General features: G+C 43.2%; 1 protein-coding gene across 7 annotated transcripts in view; it reads left to right on the top strand.

Annotated features, from left to right (window-relative positions):
• Positions 1–26,110, top strand: part of PPP1R12B (protein phosphatase 1 regulatory subunit 12B) — a 182,552-nt gene that overhangs the window by 101,389 nt on the left and 55,053 nt on the right. For 5 of the 7 annotated variants that reach the window (XM_075121939.1, XM_048826704.2, XM_048826701.2 and 2 more), the window contains 5 exons: positions 9,081–9,171; positions 11,876–12,040; positions 13,474–13,657; positions 14,263–14,375; positions 14,860–14,901. In XM_075121939.1, the coding sequence (XP_074978040.1) occupies positions 9,081–9,171; positions 11,876–12,040; positions 13,474–13,657; positions 14,263–14,375; positions 14,860–14,901 (595 nt within the window). Of the gene's footprint in view, positions 1–63; positions 110–3,514; positions 3,633–9,080; positions 9,172–11,875; positions 12,041–13,473; positions 13,658–14,262; positions 14,376–14,859; positions 14,902–26,110 lie in introns of those variants that run through there. The other 2 variants (XM_075121942.1, XM_075121940.1) reach the window with 2 other exon arrangements.

Here is a 26,110-nt window from a genome sequence, read left to right as displayed (position 1 = left end):
TAGCACATGCAGGAATCTAGAGGAATGTGCAGGAGAACTAAGTAGTTCCAGTGTTCTCTGAACTGCTTAGAAGGGACTGGAATAAGGGACAGAATGACACAAACAGCAGGTAAAACTGCCTTTCACTTCTAGATTTTTTTTGCATCCGAAGTGTTCCCCTTTACCTCTCTTCCTTACTAATCAAAGGCACTGGTGTGTCCCATTTGTTTGCTCGATGTACTTGATAGTGAGGTGGTCTGTCTGTGAGGTGTCCGTTCAGGGTTCTTTCTCTAAATGTGTCTGATTTATATACCACCTCTCCAAAAATATCCCCAAAGGCTAAATATTTATTGGTGTATTTATGGGAGACTATATACAGTGTGGATAGCTGAGAACTATTTCAGCTTAAAAACATGGGCCGTTCATTACATTTGCCTTTACTCCCAGCATCTGCTGGTGAATGCTGCAGGCTGAGTGGTGAATCAGGTAAGTTAGCTGCTCTGCAGTTTTTGTGCACCAATTTTGGCATAAGCTGCAGCAATAAAGACTAGGTCCCTTCCATTCATCTTGGTGGGAATTACTGTCCCCAAAAGCCCCTGTAGCATTTAATATTGCGTATCTTCAGCATAAAGCTACAGGCTTTGAGTAGGATAAAGGATGACAGTCTTAGCTATCCAGTGTGTATAAATCTGTTACAAGTTATAGAAAATATTGCCAATATTACTAAATAAGCTTCCAACCTGCTGGTTAACTTTTCTTTTGCAAATATTCAGACATTTCTGAAATCTCACAATTCCATAAGGTGGCAGTAGAGGGCTGCTTAACAGTGTGTGCTGGGCATTCATTGTTGTTCCTGGTTTGTTGTTGCACCCTTTACCCCTCTGATAGCATTTCATTTGTGTCCCCCTTCCGTTTGAATTTCTCATGGTGAGACGTTTCTTCCAGTGTTCAGGCTTCCAGGGGTTGGTTTGTTTTTTCAGGAACTGCTCTCCTTACGGTAAAATAGCTATTGTCAAAGTTCTTCAAATGTCAGTCCTGCTTGCTGTGTCACTGCACCTTGTGGAAGGTGACATATGCGTTCACTGCTTTCATTCAAGAAATGCCTCTCGCTCTAAGATGAGAAGCGTGAGAGAGACTTCAAAATCTCTCTGGGTGGGGGCACCCAAGCTGTGCCTGGCTGAGTGCTACACCTGGCTTACATTCTGCTCCATTTCATGCAACAGCTCCCTCCTTTCACACAAAGGTACAGCCTATGGAGACCGCAGCCCCAGCATGCAATGCTCCATCTGGAGCTGAGCTTTGCACGTTGGGACCTGTAGTTTTGGCATCACATTGCCACTTCTAAGGGAAGTCAACTTGAAAATCCTAACTCTGTCTGGACAACTTTGCCGCTACTGTAGCTGCAACTAATGCCTTAGGTAACTAAACAGCTACTGGAGGGAATTATTTCCATTCTTTCTGTTTACCTTGCACTTGACAGCACTTACGTGTATTTAATTCTTTTCCCCCTGCAGTCAATTAATCTTTCCCTGGCTGAAAAGCTCTACATGAACCAAAAATAACCCCCAAAACCCTCCCAATCATTTTTTGAAGAATATTTAAAATTTAAGATGTACTACAAAGCAAGCCCAATCAGAAACTGTATGTAAAATTTTTTATTTTTTTAGAAATCAGTCTGTTTAAGGGGCACCCTCACTTCACATTTTTTCAGGTTTCTCTATAGGGTTTAGTCAACAATTGGTGTGGGGGAAGGTGTCAGCCAAATTATTAACTGAGTGTGGTTTAGCCTTTTGCATTATTCAAAACAGTCACAAGCTTTAATTCCTTGCTGTTTTCCTCCCTGCTGTCTTCATGAGTTTTCCTGAATTAGTCCAGACTCCATGCCACTGTTTCATTTCCTCATCCATTTGGAAGAATATGGAGCACCTGATGCTGATGGACAGCCAGCACTTGGGTCCCCTAGCAAAGCGCTTATTTGTATTGCAGTAACTCCAAGGAGCCCTGGTTATGGACAAAGCTGTACAAACACAGAACAAAGCCAGTCTCTACCCCGAGAGAGTCTTCAGTCTAAAGACAAAAGCCAACAGGTGGATACAGATAGATAGGGGAGCACAGTGAAGCAGTGAGAAAACACTAGGTGGCATGACAGGCAGCTGGCTCAGCACACCAGCTGCCTAACAGTTGTCCAAGTCTTCGTAAGCATTGCAGCAAAAGAGGAAGAATAAAGGAGCACTTGTAGTTTGAAAAGGAACTGACACCGATCGCAAGTCCTCTGAACCTTCTGATCTTGGGGGGTCAGGCCTTCATTGTATCAGGTACAACTGAGCATATGGAGAATTTCAGCTTTATTTTTGTCACCCTTCTAATCATGCTTCAAAACAGATCATCCAGCTCTTGAACATTTAAACCTTTTTATGTTAAGACTTTCACATTCAGGCTGAAGCAGGGTGACTAGTCATAGACTGGCAGAGTTCAGTTTCTGTTTTTTATTGGTTTAACAGATATTGATTTTTAAAGCAGTTTTTTTATTTTTATCTTTTTTTTAAATATAAACTTCACAGGTGTGGGAAATGATGAGGGGTCAGGCATTTAATGACCGTAGACTTTGAGATAGGAAAAAGTTAAAGCTTTATAAACTGTTAAAGCAAAAATTGTCAACCTCACATCAAAGTATACAAAGTAAATATCCTTAAATCAACAAATCATACCTGTTACTATTCATTTGCTAGTCCATTTGTAATGAGCCTACTTCAGAAATCTAAATCACTGGATTTTTACTCTTATGTTTCCAAGCAGCATTTTTTTTTACTTTGTCTATCTGTAAATTTTGATAATTACCGGTGGAAATATTTTTGTCAGCTTGTGTGTACGGTGAAATCAACATTTACCAACACTTACCAATAGAAAATCGGATTCTTCCAGGCCTAACTATTCACCACAGTCTAGACTAATGTTAAGGCAGAACCACCAGGGACTGAAAATAGGGTATGGCCTGTTCAAACAAGCTGTTTAGAGTAAGCTGAGGCACACTTAGAGTATTAGATCCTGAAATCTTATCCCCTTGTCCTCAGCTTATTAAATCACTCACCATTGGCAGGCTCAGGCCTTTCTGATTTTCTGCTTAAAGTGCTTGCAGAGTCTGACATGTCTCTCACTCCTGCCTGTCAGGTATCCCTAAATGTTCCTCAGATGGCTTTCTGTGGCTACTGATTTAATCAGTATTTATAGTTTGATGCATGAGATGTGTTCGTGCTAGGGTGGAATAAATGAAGCAAAGAATAGGAGCGTTCCCTGTCTGCTTTTTTGTGTGATCAGGAGAGTAGCCTTTTTGCCTCCTCCCCAATAAGACTGGTTATTGATTTGCTGTCTACTGCATAAAATATGTATCTGTATAATGGATTGTATTTTGGGAACTGTTATCAGCGCTGTTTCCTGCAGCGCTTGCGTCTGGCCTCCCCCGCAAAGCTTGCAGGCCGTTTGTTAGCAAATGGCAAGTCTCTCCCTACCTCAAGCTTGCGGGGATAGCTGCGACAGTGCAGGTTTCCGTTAGTTTCCAAGGGAGACGGTGCTGATCCTGCAGGATTTCGCCACCTTTCCTAAAATCTCCAAGCTTGTCCTGACCTTCAAGCTGCTATGCAGGCCTGCATTAGGAGGTAACATGTTTATGCTTTCTCTGTGCTCTCCTACCAGAAGAGTTCCTTTCTAGGGATAATGGATTTATTTTGTAAAATGCTGCCATTTAAGAAAAATCCTTGGTTATTAAAAAGCATAGTGGGTTAGCTGCCTTGTCACAAGTCCCTGAAGATGCTTAGCAATGTTATAAATATCTAAAGTGGCAGATTCCTGCTCCGCTTTTTTAGCTGAAAAGATTAACATGAAATTGCTGCATTATTCTGAATAGTGATACTGTACCTTTAGGAGCAGGAACTCGAAGTGCTGGCTTTATCTATGGGCTGAACATTTGCAGATTACGTAGCTGTTCAGGGTTCAGTAACCCATGCTATTCATAGCCAGAGATGTCATGAAGCAAAATTCAGCTTTGGCTTCTAAGAAAATAAAACAAACAGATCTCTAGGCTATCCTGTAACACTGTCTATTAAGGACATTTCAGAGAGTCAGTCATGAGCTAGAGAGGTGGGATTTAAGGAGGGCGTGGGCCCAGTACATTGGGGGAGTTCCAGGTAGAATGAGCCACATGAAATATAGCCCTTCTCTGTCAGCAACAGTGCCATTGTTGAAATTAATGGAAATCATGTACTTATTGTCTGCACAAAATGCATTTATTCTTAGTATTATTATTGGTGTGAGAATATTGGTCTTTGTATGGACAGGTAGGATAACGAGGGGTTTTACAAGGGTGTGGATCCTTTGTAACTAAGGCCATGTCTATACAAGCAGTGGTGCAGCTGTACTGAGTCTGGTGAAGGTGCTCTATGCCGATGGCATGCCGAGCTCTCCTGTCGGCAAAATGAAACCACCTCCGTGGGCGGCAGAAGCTCTCCCACCGACATAGCGCTGTGCACGCAAGCGTTTATCGGTGTAATTTGTCGCTCACACCCCTGAGTGACATAAGTTATGCCAACACCGGCTGTCGTGTAGACATAGCCTAAGTTTCTATGATAAATGCATACTCTGGGTTTATAACTCTTTCCAGCTGAATGTTGTCAAATGCCCTGTGATGAAAGAGACAGCCTGGGAGTTAAATGAAGACAAATGTTTAACTTCCAGGGTTACTGAGTTTTGACCCACACGAACCGTGATATACTTAGGGCAAAGGGCCCTTCGTCATTACAACTAGAATAAAATACTGATTCTTCAGACAGACAAGGTGGGTGAAGTGGTATCTTTTACTGGACCAAATTGTTGGTGAAAGACAAGCTTTCAAGCTACACAGCCGCCGCCTTCAGCTGGATGGCGATGTTTCCGCCAGAAGTGGCGGGCTGCTGATAGCTAGGCGGACTACATCTACATGCCTATAGGCATTGACTTGGATGGCTGGACCCTGAAAGATGCTTGTGCTAATACAGGCTAGCAAGGAGGAAACGAACACTTTTAACCCAAGTATCTTAAACTGCTGTATTCCACAGGCAAATTCGCCTCCCTCTCCAGTATCTCTGGGTAGCCCAAGGGTTACCATGTTGTTTCTTCTGCAGTGTTTCTTTTCGCTTAGGTCTCACTTGGGAGGTGTTTCTCTCCATGGCACGTTCTCACCTTGGAGACACTGGGCTCGCAGGCTAACAAGCTGACCTGCCCCCAGTACTTTGGGTTCACCAGTCTGTGTGCTCACTTTCACTGCTGCCCATTCTGTGCCCCATCCTGAATCTCCCCTTCCTTCTTTGCAGGCAACATTTTATTGTTGCCCTTTTGACCCAAACAGTTAAACCACAGGACCCTGAATATTGGCAGTTTTAGGAGAAATTGATGGAATCAGGTGTGTTCTTTAGTGCAATCCTGTTCATATACAAAGAATGAACATAAAGTCTTGTTTCCCTGAACACAATAGGTCTCAAACAGCAGGAGACAGTTCCTTTGGTTGCAGAATATGCCTCTTTCCAGCCATTACTCTATCCAGAAGCACTTAGCTTTGTGTCAGGTTCACACTAAAGTGCTTCTATGGCTGCATCTAGGGCATGGGTTCTCACAAGAAAAATTTTGGTGGCCTCAGAGTACAGCCACTGACTCTTGCTGGTGGCCACTCTGACAATTTTTCCTAAAATACTTAATTAACTTTCGGAAAAACAAACAAATATGCACATACACATGTCCAAATCATTGTAATTTATTTATGTAGAGTTTTTTTGCAGACAAAATAATCTACAGTTGTCTCTGTTCTTTACTGAACCTAAATAGAATAGAAACACAAATAAGGTGCTCCCTACCCACCTCCCCATCCAGGACTTAATTTGTCCTCCAGCTTGCTGGGGCTGCGCAAGTCTGCTGTGAAAAGTAGTATTAACATATATATAAATATCACTTTTCACAGTAGCCGACTTACTAGCTAGCAAACACCCGACCGAACCGTCACTAGATGTGCTGCTTGTTGATTGAATTTACAGACTCAGGGAGACATCCACTGAAAGAAAAAACTGTAAGAGCAGTGTGGAGTTGTTCACTTTTTAGCTTTGAAATAGCTACTCTACACAGCAATGATGTGGTTGAGCCATGTCTGATAATAGTTACCCTCTCAGACATTTACAGTAACTTTAGGTGAGCTCCAGAAATAACACTTCTGCGATGAGTGATGGAAAATACGTGTGCAAATGAAGGCCTGCATTTTCAAAAGCCACTAGTGATTTTGGGGGCATCTCAATCTTCGGGGGTTCAACCTGAGACCTCTTAAACGGGTCTGATTTCCAGAAGGTACCAAGCACCCGCCCTCTGGAAACCAAGCCCCTTCAAGGTGTTGCATGTTGGGCACCCAAAATCTCTAGTCACTTTAAGAAAATCTTGGCCTAAGCCTTTGTAAATGTGGGGATGAAAGGAAAGCTTTGCAAAATGTGCTGTCCTGATGTCCCTTTGGGCCTCTACTATACCCCATACACACAGCTTCCTGCTCATGAATGCATCACAAATATGTTAACACCAGGATATCCTGGTGATTATTCAAGTACTATATACATCTTAGGCAGGGCTTCCCAGCAGTATTAAGACTCCTCACAGGTGCAACTCTTTAGAAGACTTGTTGATCCCACCCCCAGCATCTGGTGTCCTTTTAATTCTACCCACTTGTACACAGGCATTGTCTCAATTTACATGATCACATCCTGTTTCTCAAATGCAGTATATTAGACAGTTTAGGGAAAAGTCTTGGATACAAACGTGGAGCATGCTGTAATTTTTCATGTTTATTCAAACTTTGTTGGAATGGTCCAGTTATCTTCATTTATTTAGACTTTCCATGGGACTGATGTCTTACTGATATGTATTTTACTCATTTAGCAAGTCCTACGGTTTCTGCAGCATGCAGCACAGCAAACCTTAGGTGCAGTTCAGAGCAGTAAACTAACATATCTACTTAACTACAAACAAAGGACCTGAGGATTACAGTGGATGAGAAGCTGGATATGAGTCAACAGTGTGCCCTTGTTGCCAAGAAGGCCAACGGCATATTGGGCTGTATTAGTAGGAGCATTGCCAGCAGATCGAAGGAAGTGATTATTCCCCTCTATTCGGCACTGGTGAGGCCATACCTGGAGTATTGTGTCCAGTTTTGGTCCCCCCAACTACAGAAGGGATGTGGACAAATTGGAGAGAGTCCAGCGGAGGGCAATGAAAATGATTAGGGGGCTGGGGCACATGACTTATGAGGAGAGGCTGAGGGAACTGGGGTTATTTAGTCTGCAGGAGAGAAGAGTGAAGGGGGATTTGATAGCAGCCTTCAACTACCTGAAGGGGGGTTCCAAAGAGGATGGATCTAGACTGTTCTCAGTGGTGGCAGATGACAGAAAAAGGAGCCATGGTCTCAAGTGGCAGTGGGGAAGGTCTAGGTTGGATATTAGGAAACACTATTTCACTAGGAGGGTGGTGAAGCACTGGAATGGGTTCCCTAGGGAGGTGGTGGAATCTCCAGCCTTAGAGGTTTTTAAGGCCCAGCTTGACAAAGCCCTGGCTGGGATGATTTAGTTGGTGTTGGTCCTGCTTTGAGCAGGGGGTTGGACTAGATGACCTCCTGAGTCTCTTCCAGCCTTGATCGTCTATGTTACGTGATTTATGTATGCTGGCTAAATTTCACTACTGCTCTGTTGTACTTAATACGTTGTAACTGTACTCTTCATATAAATGACTTTAACTGCCTCTGGGTGCTATGCAGAGTAGAAGACTCTCCACTTGTCTAAGGTTGTACAAAATGTATATCATACTGATTTAGACCGTCCTTATGCTTTGGTGTGCAACCTTCACTTTGTCTCTTCCTGGTTTGAGTGCTTAACCAAACAGGTATTTTTTCTCAACAGTCACATTTATTTAGGAGGAGGGGAGCAATAATCAGAATGTAGAAATGTGTGTTTGGCTAGATGTGGCCAGACCACCCTATTCCATGCACCTACAGGAGCAAGCTGCTTGTCTTTAGGACTAATTCACTTGCAGTTTGTACAGTACAAGACACACAGTGAATGAAGCAAGAATGTCCACAACCCCTTGTCTCATTCATTGTGCCTTCAACTAGTTGATCACTGTCCAGCTGAGTACAAAGGCTAATACTGGAAACTTCAGAGAAAGGTACAAGAAACCCTTGATAGACCATTATGAAATAACCTGCCTATAGGGAAAGGTTTTCCTGCAACACCTATCATTTAGTAGATGGCTTATGCCCTGAAGCAGGAGGGTTGATAAACCTTCTAAAACTCTTTAATGGTGTCTGTTGTACAGGTATTTTCTCATATAAACATCTAATCTTTCCATGCATTAACTATGCTGTGTACAGTGGTTTCTTCTGTCTGCTTTAAATGGATCACCTTTAACTCCAAGAGGGTTGGGTGGGTTTACTCCAATATGTATGCTGGAGTGAGTTCCTTTAGTACGGCTCTATTTCGGGGGTTCTCTCTCTTCAGAAAGCCTGCACTTCAGCACAGGTCCACTGTAACAGATTTCCTACTGATAAAACCAGAATTTTAACTTCTAAGTGGTCACATTAGATCTGTGCGTATTCCAAGAAAGCATTAGTTGTGACAGAAAGGCAAGTTGAAGGCTGTGAGGAACGCACAGCAGGAGTTGTTTACATTCTGAAGTCTGATTGTGAATGAGGTTACACGTTTCTGGATTTATTTAATTCTGTATCGAGACTTGAAGGAGGTAGGGGTGTACGGGATCCCAGACAGTATGCAGAGTGAGCCTTTAATGGGGTTGGCTTACAGGGGAGCATAGACTGTGTCGAACAGGTTAACGTTGCAGAAGTCATTGCTTGAAGATACTACAATGAATATGGTAGTTGCAGCAATCAGCCAGGTGCTGGGTGGCCCTAGGAAAGCAGCAGAGTGTGTGCTAAATGGGAGCAGAAGGTGTACTTTCCACTGACTACATTAAAACACTGTAGTGTGTATGAAATGGCGTGACTTGCAGATCAGAAGTGTCTGATTTTAAGTGTTCCTGACCCTTTCTTTCAGGTCGTATCTGACTCCTGTGCGGGATGAGGAAGCAGAGTCACTAAGGAAGGCCCGATCCAGACAGGCCCGCCAGACTCGTAGGTCTACACAGGTGCGGAGTGAAATTCCTGGTGGCCTTCCAGCAGAGTAGCAGGCTAATGGGCAGTGGTATCTAGTTCTGCTAGTCCATCACCATATGCGGTTGGACTTGTCTGGGTAAACAGGAGGGGAATTGGGTGGTGGCCTACAAAAGGTGCCAAGGCAACTCTACAGTCCTTTGATCGGAGAAGTCTTTGTACACCACTTGGGTCTCAAAGCCCTTTACAGACTAAGTGACCACAAACAATACACAAGGGCAGGGGTGGCCAACCTGAGCCTGAGAAGGTGCCAGAATTTACCAATGTACATTGCCAAAGAGGCACAGTAATATGTCTGCAGCCCCATCATCCACTCCTGCCCCCATCGTCTCCCACCTGCCAGCAGCCCTGCCGATCCGCACCTCCCCATCCCTTCCCGTGCCTCCTGCCCACCACAGTCAGCTGTTTCACAGTGTGCAGAAGGCTCTGGGGGAGGAGCGAGGGCACGCCAGGCTCAGGGGAAGGAGCAGGAGCCTTGGGGGAAGGGGTGGAGTGGGGTCAGGACCTGGGGCAGAGCCGCGGGTTGAACAGTGAGCACCCCTGGTACATTGAAAAGTTTGCGCTTGTAGCTCCAGCCTCAGAGTCCTATACAAGGAGCCTCATATATACAAGGAGCCTCAACTTATACAAGGAGCCTCATATTAATTTCCGAAGAGCCGCATGCAGCTCCAGAGCCACAGATTGGCCACCCCTGCACAAGGGTCATTTAATTTGCTGAAATGCAGCCACTTATAGGGTGAAACATGACATCCTTTTAACAGCCGACAAGAATGTTACACAGTTCGGAACAGAAAACAAACACATCCATTTTAAACTTCAAGAAGAAATGGGTTAGCAGATTGCAGTTCTCCAGCTCTGAACTTGGCTGGGACAGTTTTCCAGGATGTGTGAGCAGCTCTCTAAAGATCTATCAGTGTTTGTTACAAATACTGATTGTCTTTGTTTGAAGTGATTACAACCAGGCTGACATCCAGTTCACATCCTTGCCATTCAAAGCATTTTACCTCAAAATTGTTTAAAAACAAGTTATATATTTGAGCTACATAAGTGCAGGAAAATAAGGCCACATGCTGAAGGCGACGTGTGTGTATATGTTGATTTAACTCATCAGTATTTTTAAATGACTTCTCTTTTTACAGATAGGAAGTCCAAAATGACTTGCTAGTTTGGTTTTGGTGGGGGAGGGAACAAAGCAGTCTCATTTTAAATTGTTAATATTTCTACTGATCAGTGTTCTAATGGAGAAAATAGAAATGATCACATTACTATGAATTTACACTGACATGAGGACCATCCAAAATTCGAGAAAAATATGGGTGGTCTGTTAGAAGCACAGGTGCCATCACTAATCCCGTAAGAATCCCCCTGTCTGCATGGTTACCAGCTTCGGTAAACATACCAGAAGAGTAGACTAAGTTGTCACCCATTATTGCAAAAATGTGTAATAAAGTGTTTGTAATATACCTGCCGATGTTTTTGTGGGCTGAAGTCAGACATACAGCAGCATCAGAGGGAAATTCAGAGAGTAGGCTGAATCAGATTTCTTTGAATATAACTCTAGGCACCCATCCCATTAAATTAAACACCACAAAGTGAATTTAAACCAAGAACTGCCCATAAATATATCCAGCTCAGCCCATGTCATTCACAGCAGCCTTAGTGAAAAGAGAAGATGGGCTTTGCAACATGCCTGGAAGGCTAACCGATCTGGGCTCTGGTGGATCAAGGCTTGCATTCTGTCTTGCATTGCAGTCTCCACTCAGACAGCTGTGCCTCTTTCCACAACACCATGGGCTTCATATCTATCAGCCGCACAATTTAAAAATTCAAAACCAAATGTACTTAGTCTATGTACAACAGTGGCCCACAGAACCCAGGAGAGGGGTAAACTTTCCAGAAATCAATCTAGTGTTCAAGGTCTCTTTCCAAGGATCTGGCTCCTTAACACCCATCTCCAAGGAAGGTGGGGGTGTTATACATTCAGGATGGGAATTAATCTGTCTGGTAGTCATGTGAATTATGATGAGACTGTTGCCATATGGGGTTAGTCCTTTCTGTGTTTATAGGAATATTACTTCCCTGTCTGAATCTGGTAACTTTACACATCGAAGCCTGTAGTTGATGGTTACCATTTGTGGCTAGGCTAGAGTACATCAGACTGAACCACCATCAGAAGTGTGTATGTGTGTAATAGAATAAAAAGTAAAATCCTGTGATGAGAAAGTGGCTGGAGAAAATATATATTGGGGTGCTATAGTCCAGACACTCAGACAGGCACATCTGGTGAGCTCTAGTAAGTGTTCCTGGGAACAGTTAATTCAACATACCCCTTCCAGATGTATACAAGCTAAGGCTATAGTTCTGGTTGCTGGTGACATTGCAAGCTCCTTTGCTCTTCACCCTTACAGCTTGATGCTCTGCACTGAGTTTGCTTCTGAGGAGTCCAGTGATGATGCAAGTTAGCTGAGAAGTATTAAGTGCTGTCCCAATCTATTACTTTATATAAGGTAGGGGCAAGAGAGCTCCATCAGGATCAAGACCCATTGTCCTAGGCAATGTAGACAGGTGGTACCTGTCTTGAAGAACTTGCTATCTAACTAAAGAGAAGGTTTTTGTCAGGTGCATGATGCACATAACAAATCAGCATGTGTAACTGATGCAGTCTTACCCCTTTCCCAGGGTGTGACACTCACAGACCTTCAGGAGGCAGAACGAACTTTCAGCCGGTCTCGAGTGGAGCGGCAAGCTCAGGAACAACAAAGTGAGAAACCCGAGAGCACTGAGGACAGCAGTGAGAGACGGGAGGAGACTCGGCCTTGGTGGAATAGAAACCAGGATGAGGAGGTGATCTCTCTATCCGTACTAGCTGTTACTTGAGAGTTCAGTGATTTGGGACAACTGAGATAGAGTAAAATTCTTCTGTCTCCTTGTGGAATTGCTACTAGGAGGATTAGTTCAGTCAGAAATAACCCAGGCCTGATTAATCTACACATGTGGGTACTTGGAAATTTATCTGTGTGTAGTGTTGCCATATTATGGCTCATCTATTCCTTTGTTCTCAACTTGACATAACACTTCTCTTGTCAGACAAAATAAATCATGAAAGTAACAATACCATGGAATGCAAAGGCTAATAAAAGGAGAATTGTGCCACAGTTCCTCTCTTCTGACAATAAGGGTCAGGACTGAAGCCTAGCATCTGAAGAAGTGGGATTTTTTACCTACGAAAGCTTATGCCCAAATAAATCTGTTAGTCTTTAAGGTGCCACCGGACTCCTCATTGTTCTAGCCTTAATATTCCTCTACAGATGTTTTGAATATAGTTGGTGGATTCAGGTGATTGTGGGGGCGGGAGGGCAGGGATAGAGAAGTCTCATAGGAGGTCATCATCTCCCCAGGCATTACATTTATTTGGACTCTTGAACCCAAGGGGCTTTTCTTACATAGAGAATACTTATTGCAAAATGAACATCCAGCTGGAGTTAAGTCAATGAAACCACGAGAAGTATTGTAAACAGATGAGTTATGGTCCATTGGCTTGACTTCCTATGGAAAGGATTGAGTTGAATTAACCAAGCCTGTTACACAACTGTTAATCTTATCACTGGCATGTACGCTTGTTTTACATGGAAGCTGATTAACAACCACATGACAGGAAAAGAAGCCTGAATCCAGAAACTCTTTAGTAGATATTACACACCTAGCAAGCACCCTGGAAGTCTCTGATATTTCTACTAATCATCTTCTATAGCCCAGATTGGCTTTTCCCATAAAACGTGCTCACAGCTTTTTGCAGCTCCCTATCTTATCCCACTGCGAACAAAGTCCTGTGGTGATGGTCTCCTATATCTCTGGAGGAGTGACATTGCAGTACTGACCAAACACTTTACTGGGGACAGATATATAATGGTCCTGTCTCTTTTGTCCCCTTTAGACTCTGGACAGTTTGTTTCTATAAAGGATACCTGCTAGTCTTGGCAGTATGGGTCAAGCAAGGCTGCTATTCTGTCTTCAAGCTGTGTTCAGATTGTGCCTGTGGAATCCAAAATTACTTTAAAAACAAACAAAAACCCGTTTTCTCTTCTTCCACTCACCCCAGCTCGATGGAATGCATTTTATGCTGTTTTCCTAATCTGTCCTCTGTGGCAAGGTGTGGTTTATCCAACAGCAGTGTGAAGGGCTGTAAATGTCAAGTGATTACATCCATTAGCTAAAGTCCAGCTCTCCTTGTCGTTAGCTGTCTGCTAACCTTTATTAATGGCTCTGTTTATTTGCAGTCTGTCTATCGGCGATTAAGGTGTCCAGCACAAACGGACAAACTCACAACACCAGTATCTCCCTCTACGTCGGCCCCTTCTCTTTACACAACTTCTCACCTGGCCCAGACAAGCAGATCTCTGGGCCCTGATTCTTTGAACCCAGAAGACTTCCAAAGCACGGCCACTGAGATGGAGAAGAATGGTATGTACCTCCTAAAATGAGAAGACAACCCAAGCATTTCAGGTTAAGGTGTTTAATGAATAAGCAATATGCTCAGTGTACATAGCCTGAGATTCTAGGTTTATTTCCTGCTCTTCCAGCAGGGGGCTGGTACAGGTGGGCTGCCAGCTTGTCAGATGTGTATGTGAACAGAATGACTGAAAGAAGGTATCCAAGTCCCTTATGAAGTGGTCCATTTTTATTGCCTTTGCAGACATGAATAAGAGGTGGTGGCTTTTCTTTTGACCATCTACTGGGAGGGAACATCTAGATCCTCCAGGAAGCGGTGGTAGAGAACTTGACTAATGTAATTCCTCCCTGAGAATCCTGATAAGCTAATGCCCCTGCATGGTGTTGGGAGCTATGAAGATAAAGGGACAACCACTGTCTGGGCCAGTCTAGAAGAAAGGAGTGCAAAATATCAGGTGTAGTGGGGAATAAACATCTCTTATGTTTAATGACTGAGGTGTAGTACAACATGAGCCCTTTCTTGGTGATGGAAACCAGTTTGAAAATGTTACCAGGGCTTTGAGAAAAGCACACAGGTAAATCATTTAAACCAAAGCAGTCTGTCCTTGTTTGGCTAGAGTGTGAAGATCAGGATTTAGATGATAGATCTCCAAACAAGCAGTCAATCCGAGAGAGGCGGCGGCCAAAGGAGAGGCGAAGAGGCACTGGAATCTCTTTCTGGACAAAAGATGTAAGTGACCTTGTTGGGGTGGGAGAAAAGGGAATTTGGTCTACAGCATTCCAAATGGATTTGCTTCTAGTTGTGAATAGGACATCTATATCCTGTTAGCTTAGTGTATAGGCCTGAAAGGTGCCAGGAAGAAAAGCTCTGTGTAAGCTTGAAAGCTTCTCTCTCTCACCAACAGAAGCTGGTCCAGTAAAATATATTACCTCACTCACCTTGTCCTTTAAAGTTTATCAAATGGGAGGTAATTGGAGAAGCTTTGAGATAAGCGCCATCCCCTGCCTTTGAGAATCTGCCTTTGATTACTGAGATGTAAAGTTCCTTTTTACACTCCCTTTCTCAAAATCTTTCCACCGTTACCTAGATATCAGGAATCCGCACCTCTCTGTCTTGAAAAGCCTAGTCTCCTAAATATCAGGAAGTCCAAACCTTGCTGCTATGGAAGTTATAACCCCTACATGGCTACATTCATTTTCTTCTTCCTCTCTAGGATGATGAGGTTGATGGGAATGAGGAAGTGAAGGAGTCTCGGGTAAGTGAGGATCCAACGATGTAGATTGCCTTAATATCTACCTTACTGTTATCTACATTTTGATGGCAGCAGGACTGCTGTGAATTCACTTGTATTTGTTAGGAAAAGTGTCTGAACAGCGCATTGCCTCCAAGCCTGGTATTCGCTCCAGTTCTGTGGAGCAGATTGCTTGCTGATCTTTCCTTGGGAAGATATGGCGCACATACACATTGAATCTGCTGTTCTATGAGGTCTGTGTAGTCTGATTGTCAAGGAAACCTGAAGGGTTGTGACAGAGGCTGTGGGATAAAGGCTGTGCTAGGGGTCTAATGTACTGTATCAAAAGGCTGACTGCAGAATTTGGGAAGTGTGGCTGTCACAGGTTGCAAGGGAAGCAGAGATCTCTCAACTCAGAATGTGGCTCAATAGAGTAAGAGGGATTCATTCTAACTTAGAAAACAAGTATATTTGTACTTGCCATGCCTGCACCCTTGTCTTGTTCTGGGTTTCAGGCTTTCTATTCTTCTATCCCCTACAACTGGAACAATCTCTCTATTCTCCAAATTTCTTCAAATCCCTCTTCCTTTCTTTCATCAATAATTGCCAAACCTTCCATTGCCTGAACAGTCTAGTATCTTGCCTTGTTTTTGGTCTTGTCTGTCCTGGGCTGAGAGATGCTTGGGGCCAGGAACATGTCTTAGTCGGTTGAACAATGTTTGTTCCAAAACCATCAGTGCATCATTTGTTAGACCGTGAGAAAAATAACAGCTGTTCAAGGCTCCAGAAGTACTTCACTGGTGGTTGACATCAGGTGCCAGCATGGGCATATGATTTTATTGTTTAAAAAGAACCCAATTTCATTCAATGCAAATGGCTTTTTTCACATATTTTGCTATCCAGATCATTTTGCGGCATGGCGGTTGGTGGCACTACATTTTAATCAATTGTTGAGGGATCCATATTCAATTCTGTGGTGTTACAAATGAAGTTTTTTTTGTCATAGACTTTGACTCGGTCATAAGACTTTGACTTTGTCATAGACTGACGTTTTCTTTGACTCGGCCTGATACAAGTGAATCTGATCGGGATGACTGCTTATCTTACAACTGCATAAAGTTGCTTGTGCGAGCCTTCCCTTGTAGAGCACTAAAAACATGGAACTCAAGATGTTCTTCCCAGACTCTGTATTGTAGACAGAGCAGTAGCGCCATAATTCCCATTGTTAGAACCTGCTTTCAGTTGCCTAAAGATTGCCAGACTTTAATCGTCTGAGCTGAAATGTTCCATGCCAGGGGTCTGCCTGAAACTGAAACTTTCTGGGCAGTTTCAGCCAAACCTGTTCAGCAATTTCAGAGAATGACATAAGGGGGAAAATACATTGGGGAGTGTGTACGTGTGTGTGTGTATATACACACACACACACACACACACGCACAGTCCACCTTTTTTCTGGGAAGTTCTCTGGAAACAGGAACTTGAAATTTGGCAGGCTGGTGGCCTTTGAGCTAGATGTTCCTGTGAAAAGCTGGCCAAGTTATAAGCATTTGAAAAACCTCAGTTATTACATGCTCACTAGAGACTTCTTAGAGTGTAGCTGCTAAAATCTCACCAAAATCTGCCCACAATGAGCATGCTCCAACCTGCATGTGACCAGGCTGCTCATGACTGTCCCCACAAAGCAACAGAGTATGGACCAGCTCAAAGTTGTGGGAGCTAAACTCGTCTTTCTATGTAATTGCTGCTCTGGGCTGGGTTGTGACCGGGCACCAGAACTGAGAGCAGGCAGCTGGACCAGGGGGAGGAGAAGGAGTAGATTGAGACGAGGAGGAGGAAGAAGCTTGGACAGGGAGGAGCCAGTTGGTGGGGGGTGAATGGGAAACTGATATAATAAGGTGCTGGTGTACCGAGGGGATGACTGGAAGCCTGGGTGGAATGGAGCAGCAGATCAGATTAGAACTGGGATGGGAAGCCTGAGGAGTGGAGACTTGGATGGGTAGGCAAGGGGAATGGGACTGGAATGAGGAGCCGGGGTGGGAAAGATTCAGGACCTTGACAGGTTGGAGTGGACAAGGCTGAAGGTGTCAAGTTTGGGGAAGGCAGGCAGAAGTCTGGTTCCATTAAATGACACACCCTTCAGAGCCTGGAATGGACTCCAGTATTCCTGAGTCCCACCCATTCCTCGGTGGTTAGTAAATATCTGTGAAACCCATGGATAAAGTGTCCCATCCCCCTCTAGCGCTGATCCATAGATGGGATGACAACCTATGACTGCTAGCAGTCACTTGCTTAGCTCAAGTGGCAGAGGTCTGTGCAGTGTATCTAAAGGTTTTCAGTGGAATTTCTATATTAGTTTGCTTTTTAAAAAAAACACATTAAAATATATAAACTATGTTTAAAAACCAAGCATTCTCCTGCTGAAAATTGATCACTCAAAAACTGGGAAATTCCAGAGTTAAGGTTGTTTTACCGTAACCCCCTTGTGCATATGCATCATGATACAGTTGTTAGTTACGTTATCATCATGTTTTTTCCACAGGATCCCTGCCTCTTCATCCCAGTCTCGTTTTCTTTCACTACCTTGTCCAATTGTCTTCACTTCTCAGGTGTCTCATCCCAGTCTCCTTGTCCAGCCGGTTCCCGTTCAGTTTCTGCACAATGCTGCATTGAGTGACAGGTTTTTATAGGCATGTTGCTGTATTGAGAGAAATACTTGGTATAGTGATAAAGAATGTAGAGGGCGGTTCTGCACTGCTATTGGGAGAGAGAAGCCCTTACTACTGGGTGTGTGTCAGAAAACCTGGAAGATCAACAAATATTTGGACTTGGATAATCTGGATGCAAAATTTAGATGACTATTTTGTTTGGGCAAAAAAGATGGAAGAAAAATATAACTTAAAATAGCAAATTTTATATAATGTAAGTAGAATAAAAGGTGGTGATTAATAGAGAAATTATTTTCCTGCAGTTCTTTTCAGTGGAATTCTGTCTGGCTCAAAAATGTCCTTTGCTCAGAAGTTCCAAAGCTGGCCCAATGGGCATTTAAGCTTTTTGTAACTCAGCTCTGTGCCAAGTATTTCTCTCAGTACAGGAACATGCCAATAAACTTGTCTGACAGTGCAGCATCTTAAAGAAATACTGCCTGTAAACCTGGCCTGTGTACAAATACAGTGAAGCACCTTTGTGAATGCTTACTTGGTAAAGTTATAAACTTCCGGGACAATGAGAGGTGAAGAAGAAAAGGCCTGTTTACATGAACTTCTGGTATCAGCCCAGAGAATGCTTCACAACAGCAATGTTAATGGATTTGACCCTTTACACAGAAGTGAGTCAAATAGCTGTGGGTTTAGCACACTTCTGTTTGTATTGAATGTTATCCTATTACTATTTTCTAAAAGTTTCCTGACTATTTGAAATTGCTGCTACAACCATCCAGCCAAACTCTGTTCCACATTATTTACCTTTTTGAGTGTCCTGTGTCTTTAACACAGTGTCATTGGACGAGGCTGTAGGAGTTTGTGCTCCAACTCATTTTTATTAAAAAGAGTTAAAGAAATTCAGCCCTTCTACAGGATAAGCTAGAAATTCAAAGTGAAACCTGATGCATCTGAGAATCCTTTCATTGAACTGCAGCTGCCGTGTGACAATGTGACAGCTGCTGCAGAACCATAGCTTTATTATAATGGGGGGGAGGGGTAATCAAACTCATTGCTTTAAAAAATACACATACATCTTTAAATCCAACTAGTTGGAAGCTTGTATTTCGGAGCACGTGACCCTGGCCCCATTACAAAGGTGCTATCTTTAATAGCATGATTGCACATTTGAATAGCCCTGCAAGGCCATCACTTAGAACCATGATGGAGTCTGTCCTTCTGTCCTCTTCCCTTTCCACGCTTCCAAAAAGGGAACTGGTCTGCTGCTGCACAGGAATTTCCTAGCCTGCCCTCTTAGGTGAAGGGAGGGTCCGCCTACATCTTGAGCTCTCCCCTTCCTAGGATCTGATTGCCTAATATGGTAAGGTATGTCCAAAGCACAGGCTGCTCTTTGCCCAGATACAAGGGAAGTTGATTAGCAAGAGATTGCCATAGGTGAACCCTTTAGTGACTGATACAGAAGGAAAGCCTGCTTGTCTAGATTAGTGCAAAATGTTATGTACCATAACTTCCTGTAAGGGACCAGTTTGTTGCACGGTTCCTCTTGGGGTAATTGTAATGCAAAGAGAGGGGGAAATATTTACCACGTTGTATTCACTTCTAGCACAGATAAAAATTCACTTCTAGCACAGATAAAGTATGACATGGGTGGGAAGCCATCTTGGCCCCTGTCCAAGGCAGCGTGGGAGGAACTGTGTGTCACTTCAGATGAGTACAGTGAAGTAAGGCACTTAATCTTGCACAGAATAGGGATAGGTCTCAGAAACTTTGGCTCTGTGCAGCCCTGTTAACAAACAAAAATGCTACAGTTGATTGTACATGCTTCAGGGAAAGTGGTTCTGCCATCTAAATGCCTGCAGTTAGCAACATGTATCTGAATAAAAGTTGAGGCTAAAAATGGCAGTAACCCAGTCTGCAACAGCATTTAACCTTGGAGCCCTTAATATGTTTAGGAATGGCTGAATTATGTTGGTAGTACCCTGAGTATCTTGGTGGGGCACTATAGAAATAAATATGTATTGTAAAGATTTAAAAATATTTGTACTCACCATCTCCACAGATTCTCTATCATATGTTTTGTCCAGCCTTGTGGCCGTCTGTTGCTTTTTCTTAAAACATCATAGAGTTGTCAGGTCTCCAGGTTTGTCCTGTTTATGGGTCACCATGATGCAGCATTTAAATCATTGGCCTGTATGCTACAGTAAAGTGAAGTGGCAACTGGCTAATTCCTATTTAAGGCACCAGGCATTTGGGGACAAAATGTTTCGTGAAAAGCTGAGTAATCCACACCCACAAATCTGCTCCATGTAAAATAAATGTGATGATCTCTTCAGACTGCTCCCTATAATCACCCAGGTCCTGACTATGGAAGGGACAGGATGAAACATGCTTGGTGAAGGCAAGCAAGCCAAAGCCATCTTAAACCTGGCTCTGTGTCCAAAGAGAGGCCAAACCAAAGAATAATTCCAGTAATACTTTCTGGACTTCACACTTACAAGATTGTGTTTATAGATTTCTGTGTCTGGGTGGCTTTAAAGGCTAGCCTTGTGTTTCAGCTTCTTGGTTTAATGCTGTACCTTCAGGCTGTTGGTCTAGTGTAAACCTACTAGTCTGTGGAGGTTGCTTATAAGTTGTTTCTAGGATGGTCTTTGATGGATTTCATGGCCCCTAAGTCATGACCTGGACATTCCCTGCATTGCTTGTATTATCACTGGTTTATAGGCATATGATTTAACAATGACTTCATCATAGATAATTGAAATAAATTCCTGTTACTTTAAGGATTAGCAGAGCGCTTACGAGTGTAAACCTTCCAAACAAAAATTAACGGGATGTTCATTTATAGTGTCCAACTATCTCTTCATAGTATGTTAACAACTTTTTCCTTTTCATCTTTATCTGGTTGACTGTTTTGTGGGTTCCCTACCCCTGTTCATAACTTAACAATGTAGCATTTTAGTGCTTGCAGTAGCCTGGAGCTGGGCCCATTTGCTCCAATGGGAGGTACGTACTTGACCTATCAAAATATCTGATTTTGCTTTGTAGTAACTCAGGAAGGGACTAGTAAATATCTGGGTGTTAACATGAGTGTCCTGATGAGATTTGTATAGCTATAAGGTTGTATTTCTTGAAGACTACATGGATTTTGTCCAAACAGTGGAAGGAAATGGTTTCAGAAGACACTAGCTCATATTTTTTTCCTTACTAAAAGCTCCCTCCATTTCCTTTATTCGTGCCCCAAGAAGCATACAAAATACTTCGAACAGTGTGGCAAAGCTCCTCTGTAGCTCTCACTCAGAGCTGCCTACAGGTGCCTTTGGAAATGATGCATGCTCATGTCTGGGTGGTATGCAACTTGTGTATACAGAGAGCATAAGAAAATGGAGAGGCTGCATTGGTTTGTGGCTTACAAGGGGAACAAAAAAGGTACCTAAAATTCATTTGGAAAAAATAAGTCAGTCTGACCAAAAAGCATCCTACGTGTAAAGGAAGAATTGTGTGTTCTAAATGATTTATATGTGTAGATGCCGCTTGTCACTTTGGTCCTTAGAAGGTCATTCCCCTTGTTCTGAGATGCTGGCTATATTTTCCCTTGATGGCTAACTTCTGCAAGAAGCCTCGTAATTGAAATGTCATTATTGGTTATACTCTGATACTTAGATTTCTCATTCTGGAGGTTAGCATTGCTTTGCGCTGGGTATTCTGTCCTTCCATATTAAAAGTAAATTCCTTATTACGTGAGGCTCTTTACTGGCAGAAATTGTCTTCCATCCTGGTCTCACCGGGCATGGGTATGGGGGAGTTCATTTCTTAGTGCATTTTATGTGCCCATACTGTTCGTGCTAGTACAGTGACACTTTGGTGCCCTTTGCACAAAATCTTGCCTCACCGCTCCTAATTTCAGCTATTTATTTACTAGGAGAACCTAAAATATCTATGAAAAATTGCACCAGCTGTTGAAGAGAAGGTTTTCCCACTAAAAATTGGCCATCCTGATCTTCTTGATAGAATTCAGGAAATGTGATCATTTAAAGATCAAAATAGTAGCATTTGTAGAAAATCATATATTTTAAAGTATTTTTAAGGAAAAGAGGACAGAAAAAATACCCATTACATAACTTCATTTATGGCATTAGGCCAAGATTTTCCAGAGCAACTAGTGACTTTGGGTGTCCAACTTGAGATGCCTTAAAGGGGCCCAAATTTCATAAGTCTTAAGAACCAATCCTTTGAAAATCGGGTCACTTTGAGGGGTCTCAAGATGGGCATCCAAAAGCGATAGTCACTTTTGAAAATCTTGGACCTAGGTTTTGCCATGGTCTTGGAAACGTAAAACTTCCAGGGAAGTGAGAGTTTATGGCAATAACTTATATTGCAAAACTCTGAATTATTTTGAAAAAGGAATCGAAGCTACAATTTTAGTAACCCCTCATTAAGAATATGGCTCCATCAGGAGCTCTTTAATGACCTGAAAATCAAAAAGGAATTCTACAAAAAGTGGAAACATGGACAGATTGCTACAGATGAGTAGAAAAGAATAGTACAAGCATGTAGGGACAAAATCAGGCTAAGGCACAAAATGAGTTATCTAGCAAGGGACATGAAAGACGATAAGAGATTCATAGAATAGAATATCAGGGCTGGAAGGGACCTCAGGAGGTCATCTAGTCCAACCCCCTGCTCAAAGCAGGACCGATCCCCAATTAAATCATCCCAGCCAGGGCTTTGTCAAGCCGGACCTTAAAAACTTCTAAGGAAGGAGATTCCACCACCTCCCTAGGTAATGCATTCCAGTGTTTCACCACTCTCCTAGTGAAAAAGTTTTTCCTAATATCCAACCTAAATCTCCCCCACTGCAACTTGAGACCATTACTCCTTGTTCTGTCATCAGCTACCACTGAGAACAGTCTAGATCCATCCTCTTTGGAACCCCCTTTCAAGTAGTTGAAAGCAGCTAACAAATCCCCCCTCATTCTTCTCTTCCGTAGACTAAACATCCCCAGTTCCCTCAGCCTCTCCTCATAAGTCATGTGTTCCAGACCCCTAATCAGTTTTGTTGCCCTCTGCTGGACTCTTTCCAGTTTTTCCACATCCTTCTTGTAGTGTGGGGCCCAAAACTGGACACAGTACTCCAGATTCTATAAATATATCAAGACAAGAAATAATCAGCTTAATCTTCAACAAGGCTGAATAGGTTGGATATTAGGAAAAACTTTAAGGATAGATAAGCTCTGGAACAGGCTTCCAAGGGAGGTTGTGAAATCCCCATCACTGTTGATTTTTAAAAGCAGGTTAGACAAATATCTGTCAGGGATGGTCTACGTTTACTTGGTCCTGCCTCAGCACAGGGAGCTGGACTAGATGACCTCTCGAGTTCCCTTATAGCCCTGTGTTTCTATGGTTCGATGATTAAACTAGTATACAGTGTAAAGGGTTTATCTTCCTAGACAAAAACTGTTAGGAACTGTTACTGGTTTTATGATTTTAATACCTCAGAGCTGGTTATGAATTAGTATAATTATGAAACTCCCATTAATATACTATGGGGGGAGGAAACCAATATCTAGGTCTCCCTCAGCAATTCTCCTAAAGCTTTTTTGAAAGTGAAGGTTATAACCTATTGGTCTCCCTCAACATATTCCTCAAAAGTGGCAAAATGTGGAAGGATGAGTATAGGGAGGGATTGTCTTCATAAAGAGAAGTAAATGATAATTTACTTCTAGCACTGTTTCCCAAAAGGTAATGTGCAGGAGGAAGTGAAGTCAGCGTAGGCCCCGATCCTGTTGTCTGCCCTGAGTGGCAGCCCTGTCCCGTACAGTGTTCCTTTGAAATTCGTGGACCTCTGCCCTCATGCAGGAGTCCACTCAGGCAGAGTAGCTTTGCCTAGTGTGTACTGCTCTTCTGGTGAGCCGGAGAACCCTTCTTTGTGGCACAGGCTCTGAATTGTCACATTTCCTAAAGGAGGTGACAACCTAGCTTGGGTTCATTTCAGTGTGCCAGTTTATATACGTGCAGTGCACTCAGAAATAGGTTAGAAATCATAATGAAGTGGAATTTTGTTGACTTAGTTAAAAATGTTTCCAGTCTCTGTAATATCCTGGGATCGACACAGCTACAACTTACACTACATACTAAAAAGGCAGGCATATTTAAAGTATTTCAGATTGGTTCAATCCTCCGTATCTCCCTGGTTATTTCCATACACAAATGGACAGGAAAGATCATGGATGGCTGGATTGGGCAGGAGGCGCATGGAATCTGATGCATCAGAGATGAATAGAATAAAACTTGTTTTAGGCATGTTAATAGCTGCCTGAGGCTTTCATATATCTTTTTACATACTAAGCTCTCATGTTCTGGAAAGTCCCCTTTGGTTTAAAAGTGCTACATTTGCATCTGGTTATTATGTTGTTTTGGCCTTGGGTACACTTTCCCTGTGTGGCCCTTCAGCAATGTTCCGTAAACTTATGTTCCTCTTTCATTTATTTGACCTTTTACTACTTCATGCATCCTTGGTATGAGAGCTATACTGAGGACGAGGGAAACTAGACTAATGTTTCCTATAATGTAATCATTGCTGAATAGCTCTTAGTGGAAAATATTACACGCTGAAAAAATTCTATATCCAGTGGCAGACATGGCTTGGAATTTTAAGTCACTTGCATGAGCACTGTCCTGAATGGGAATTGTATACGGACCGTGTAAAGCAGCAGTGCTGGTTTTGTCAGGCCATGTTCAAATATTAAAATTGCTGCTTCGGTTTTCTGAGTAAAATGCAGAACTGACTCTGTGGCGTGAACCTGGATGTGGAAAGACAGGTTAAAAGGGTTTTTGTACTGTATTTTTGCTGCCTGTGTGAAATCAGCATTTGATCTCAGTCTAATTCCTCATGGGTCAGTAGTCACACATCATAGAATCATAGAATATCAGGGTTGGAAGGGACCTCAGGAGGTCATCTAGTCCAACCCCCTGCTCAAAGCAGGACCAATCCCCAATTAAATCATCCCAGCCAGAGCTTTGTCAAGCCTGACCTTAAAAACTTCTAAGGAAGGAGATTCTACCACCTCCCTAGGTAACGCATTCCAGTGTTTCACCACCCTCCTAGTGAAAAAGTTTTTCCTAATATCCAACCTAAACCTCCCCCACTGCAACTTGAGACCATTACTCCTTGTCCTGTCATCAGCTACCACTGAGAATAGTCTAGAACCATCCTCTTTGGAACCACCTCTCAGGTAGTTGAAAGCAGCTATCAAATCCCCCCTCATTCTTCTCTTCTGCAGACTAAACAATCCCAGTTCCCTCAGCCTCTCCTCATAAGTCATGTGTTCCAGACCCCTAATCATTTTTGTTGCCCTTTGCTGGACTCTTTCCAGTTTATCCACATCCTTCTTGTAGTGTGGGGCCCAAAACTGGACACAGTACTCCAGATGAGGCCTCACCAATGTCGAATAGAGGGGGACGATCACGTCCCTCGATCTGCTGGCTATGCCCCTATTTATACATCCCAAAATGCCATTGGCCTTCTTGGCAACAAGGGCACACTGTTGGCTCATATCCAGCTTCTCGTCCACTGTCACCCCAAGGTCCTTTTCCGCAGAACTGCTGCCTAGCCATTCGGTCCCTAGTCTGTAGTGGTGCATTGGATTCTTCCGTCCTAAGTGCAGGACCCTGCACTTATCCTTGTTGAACCTCATCAGATTTCTTTTGGCCCAATCCTCCAGTTTGTCTAGGTCCCTCTGTATCCTATCCCTACCTGCCACCATATCTACCACTCCTCCTAGTTTAGTATCATCCGCAAATTTGCTGAGAGTGCAATCCACACCATCCTCCAGATCATTTATGAAGATATTGAATAAAACCGGCCCCAGGACCGAGCCTTGGGGCACTCCACTTGATACCGGCTGCCAACTAGACATGGAGCCACTGATCACTACCCATTGAGCCCGACAATCTAGCCAACTTTCTACCCACCTTATAGTGCATTCATCCAGCCCATACTACTTTAACTTGCTGACAAGAATACTGTGGGAGACCGTGTCGAAAGCTTTGCTAAAGTCAAGAAACAATACATCCACTGCTTTCCCTTCATCCACAGAACCAGTAATCTCATCATAGAAGGCGATTAGATTAGTCAGGCATGACCTTCCCTTGGTGAATCCATGCTGACTGTTCCTGATCACTTTCTTATCGTGTAAGTGCTTCAGGATAGATTCCTTGAGGACCTGCTCCATGATTTTTCTGGGGACTGAGGTGAGGCTGACTGGCCTGTAGTTCCCAGGATCCTCCTTCTTTCCTTTTTTAAAGATTGGCACTACATGAGCCTTTTTCCAGTCATCCAGGACTTCCCCCATTCGCCATGAGTTTTCAAAGATAATGGCCAATGGCTCTGCAATCACAGCCGCCAATTCCTTTAGCATTCTCAGATGCAATGCATCTGGCCCCATGGACTTGTGCACGTCCAGCTTTTCTAAATAGTCCCTAACCACCTCTTTCTCCACAGAGGGCTGGCCACCTACTCCCCATGCTGTGTTGCCCAGCGCAGCAGTCTGGGAGCTGACCTTGTTCGTGAAGACAGA

This window comes from Caretta caretta, chromosome 21 (assembly GCF_965140235.1).
Source record: "Caretta caretta isolate rCarCar2 chromosome 21, rCarCar1.hap1, whole genome shotgun sequence".
In the NCBI taxonomy this organism is placed as follows: Eukaryota; Metazoa; Chordata; order Testudines; family Cheloniidae; genus Caretta; species Caretta caretta.
The sequence above is the reverse complement of the archived record's forward strand: the minus strand, read 5'-3'. Positions and strand labels throughout refer to the sequence as shown.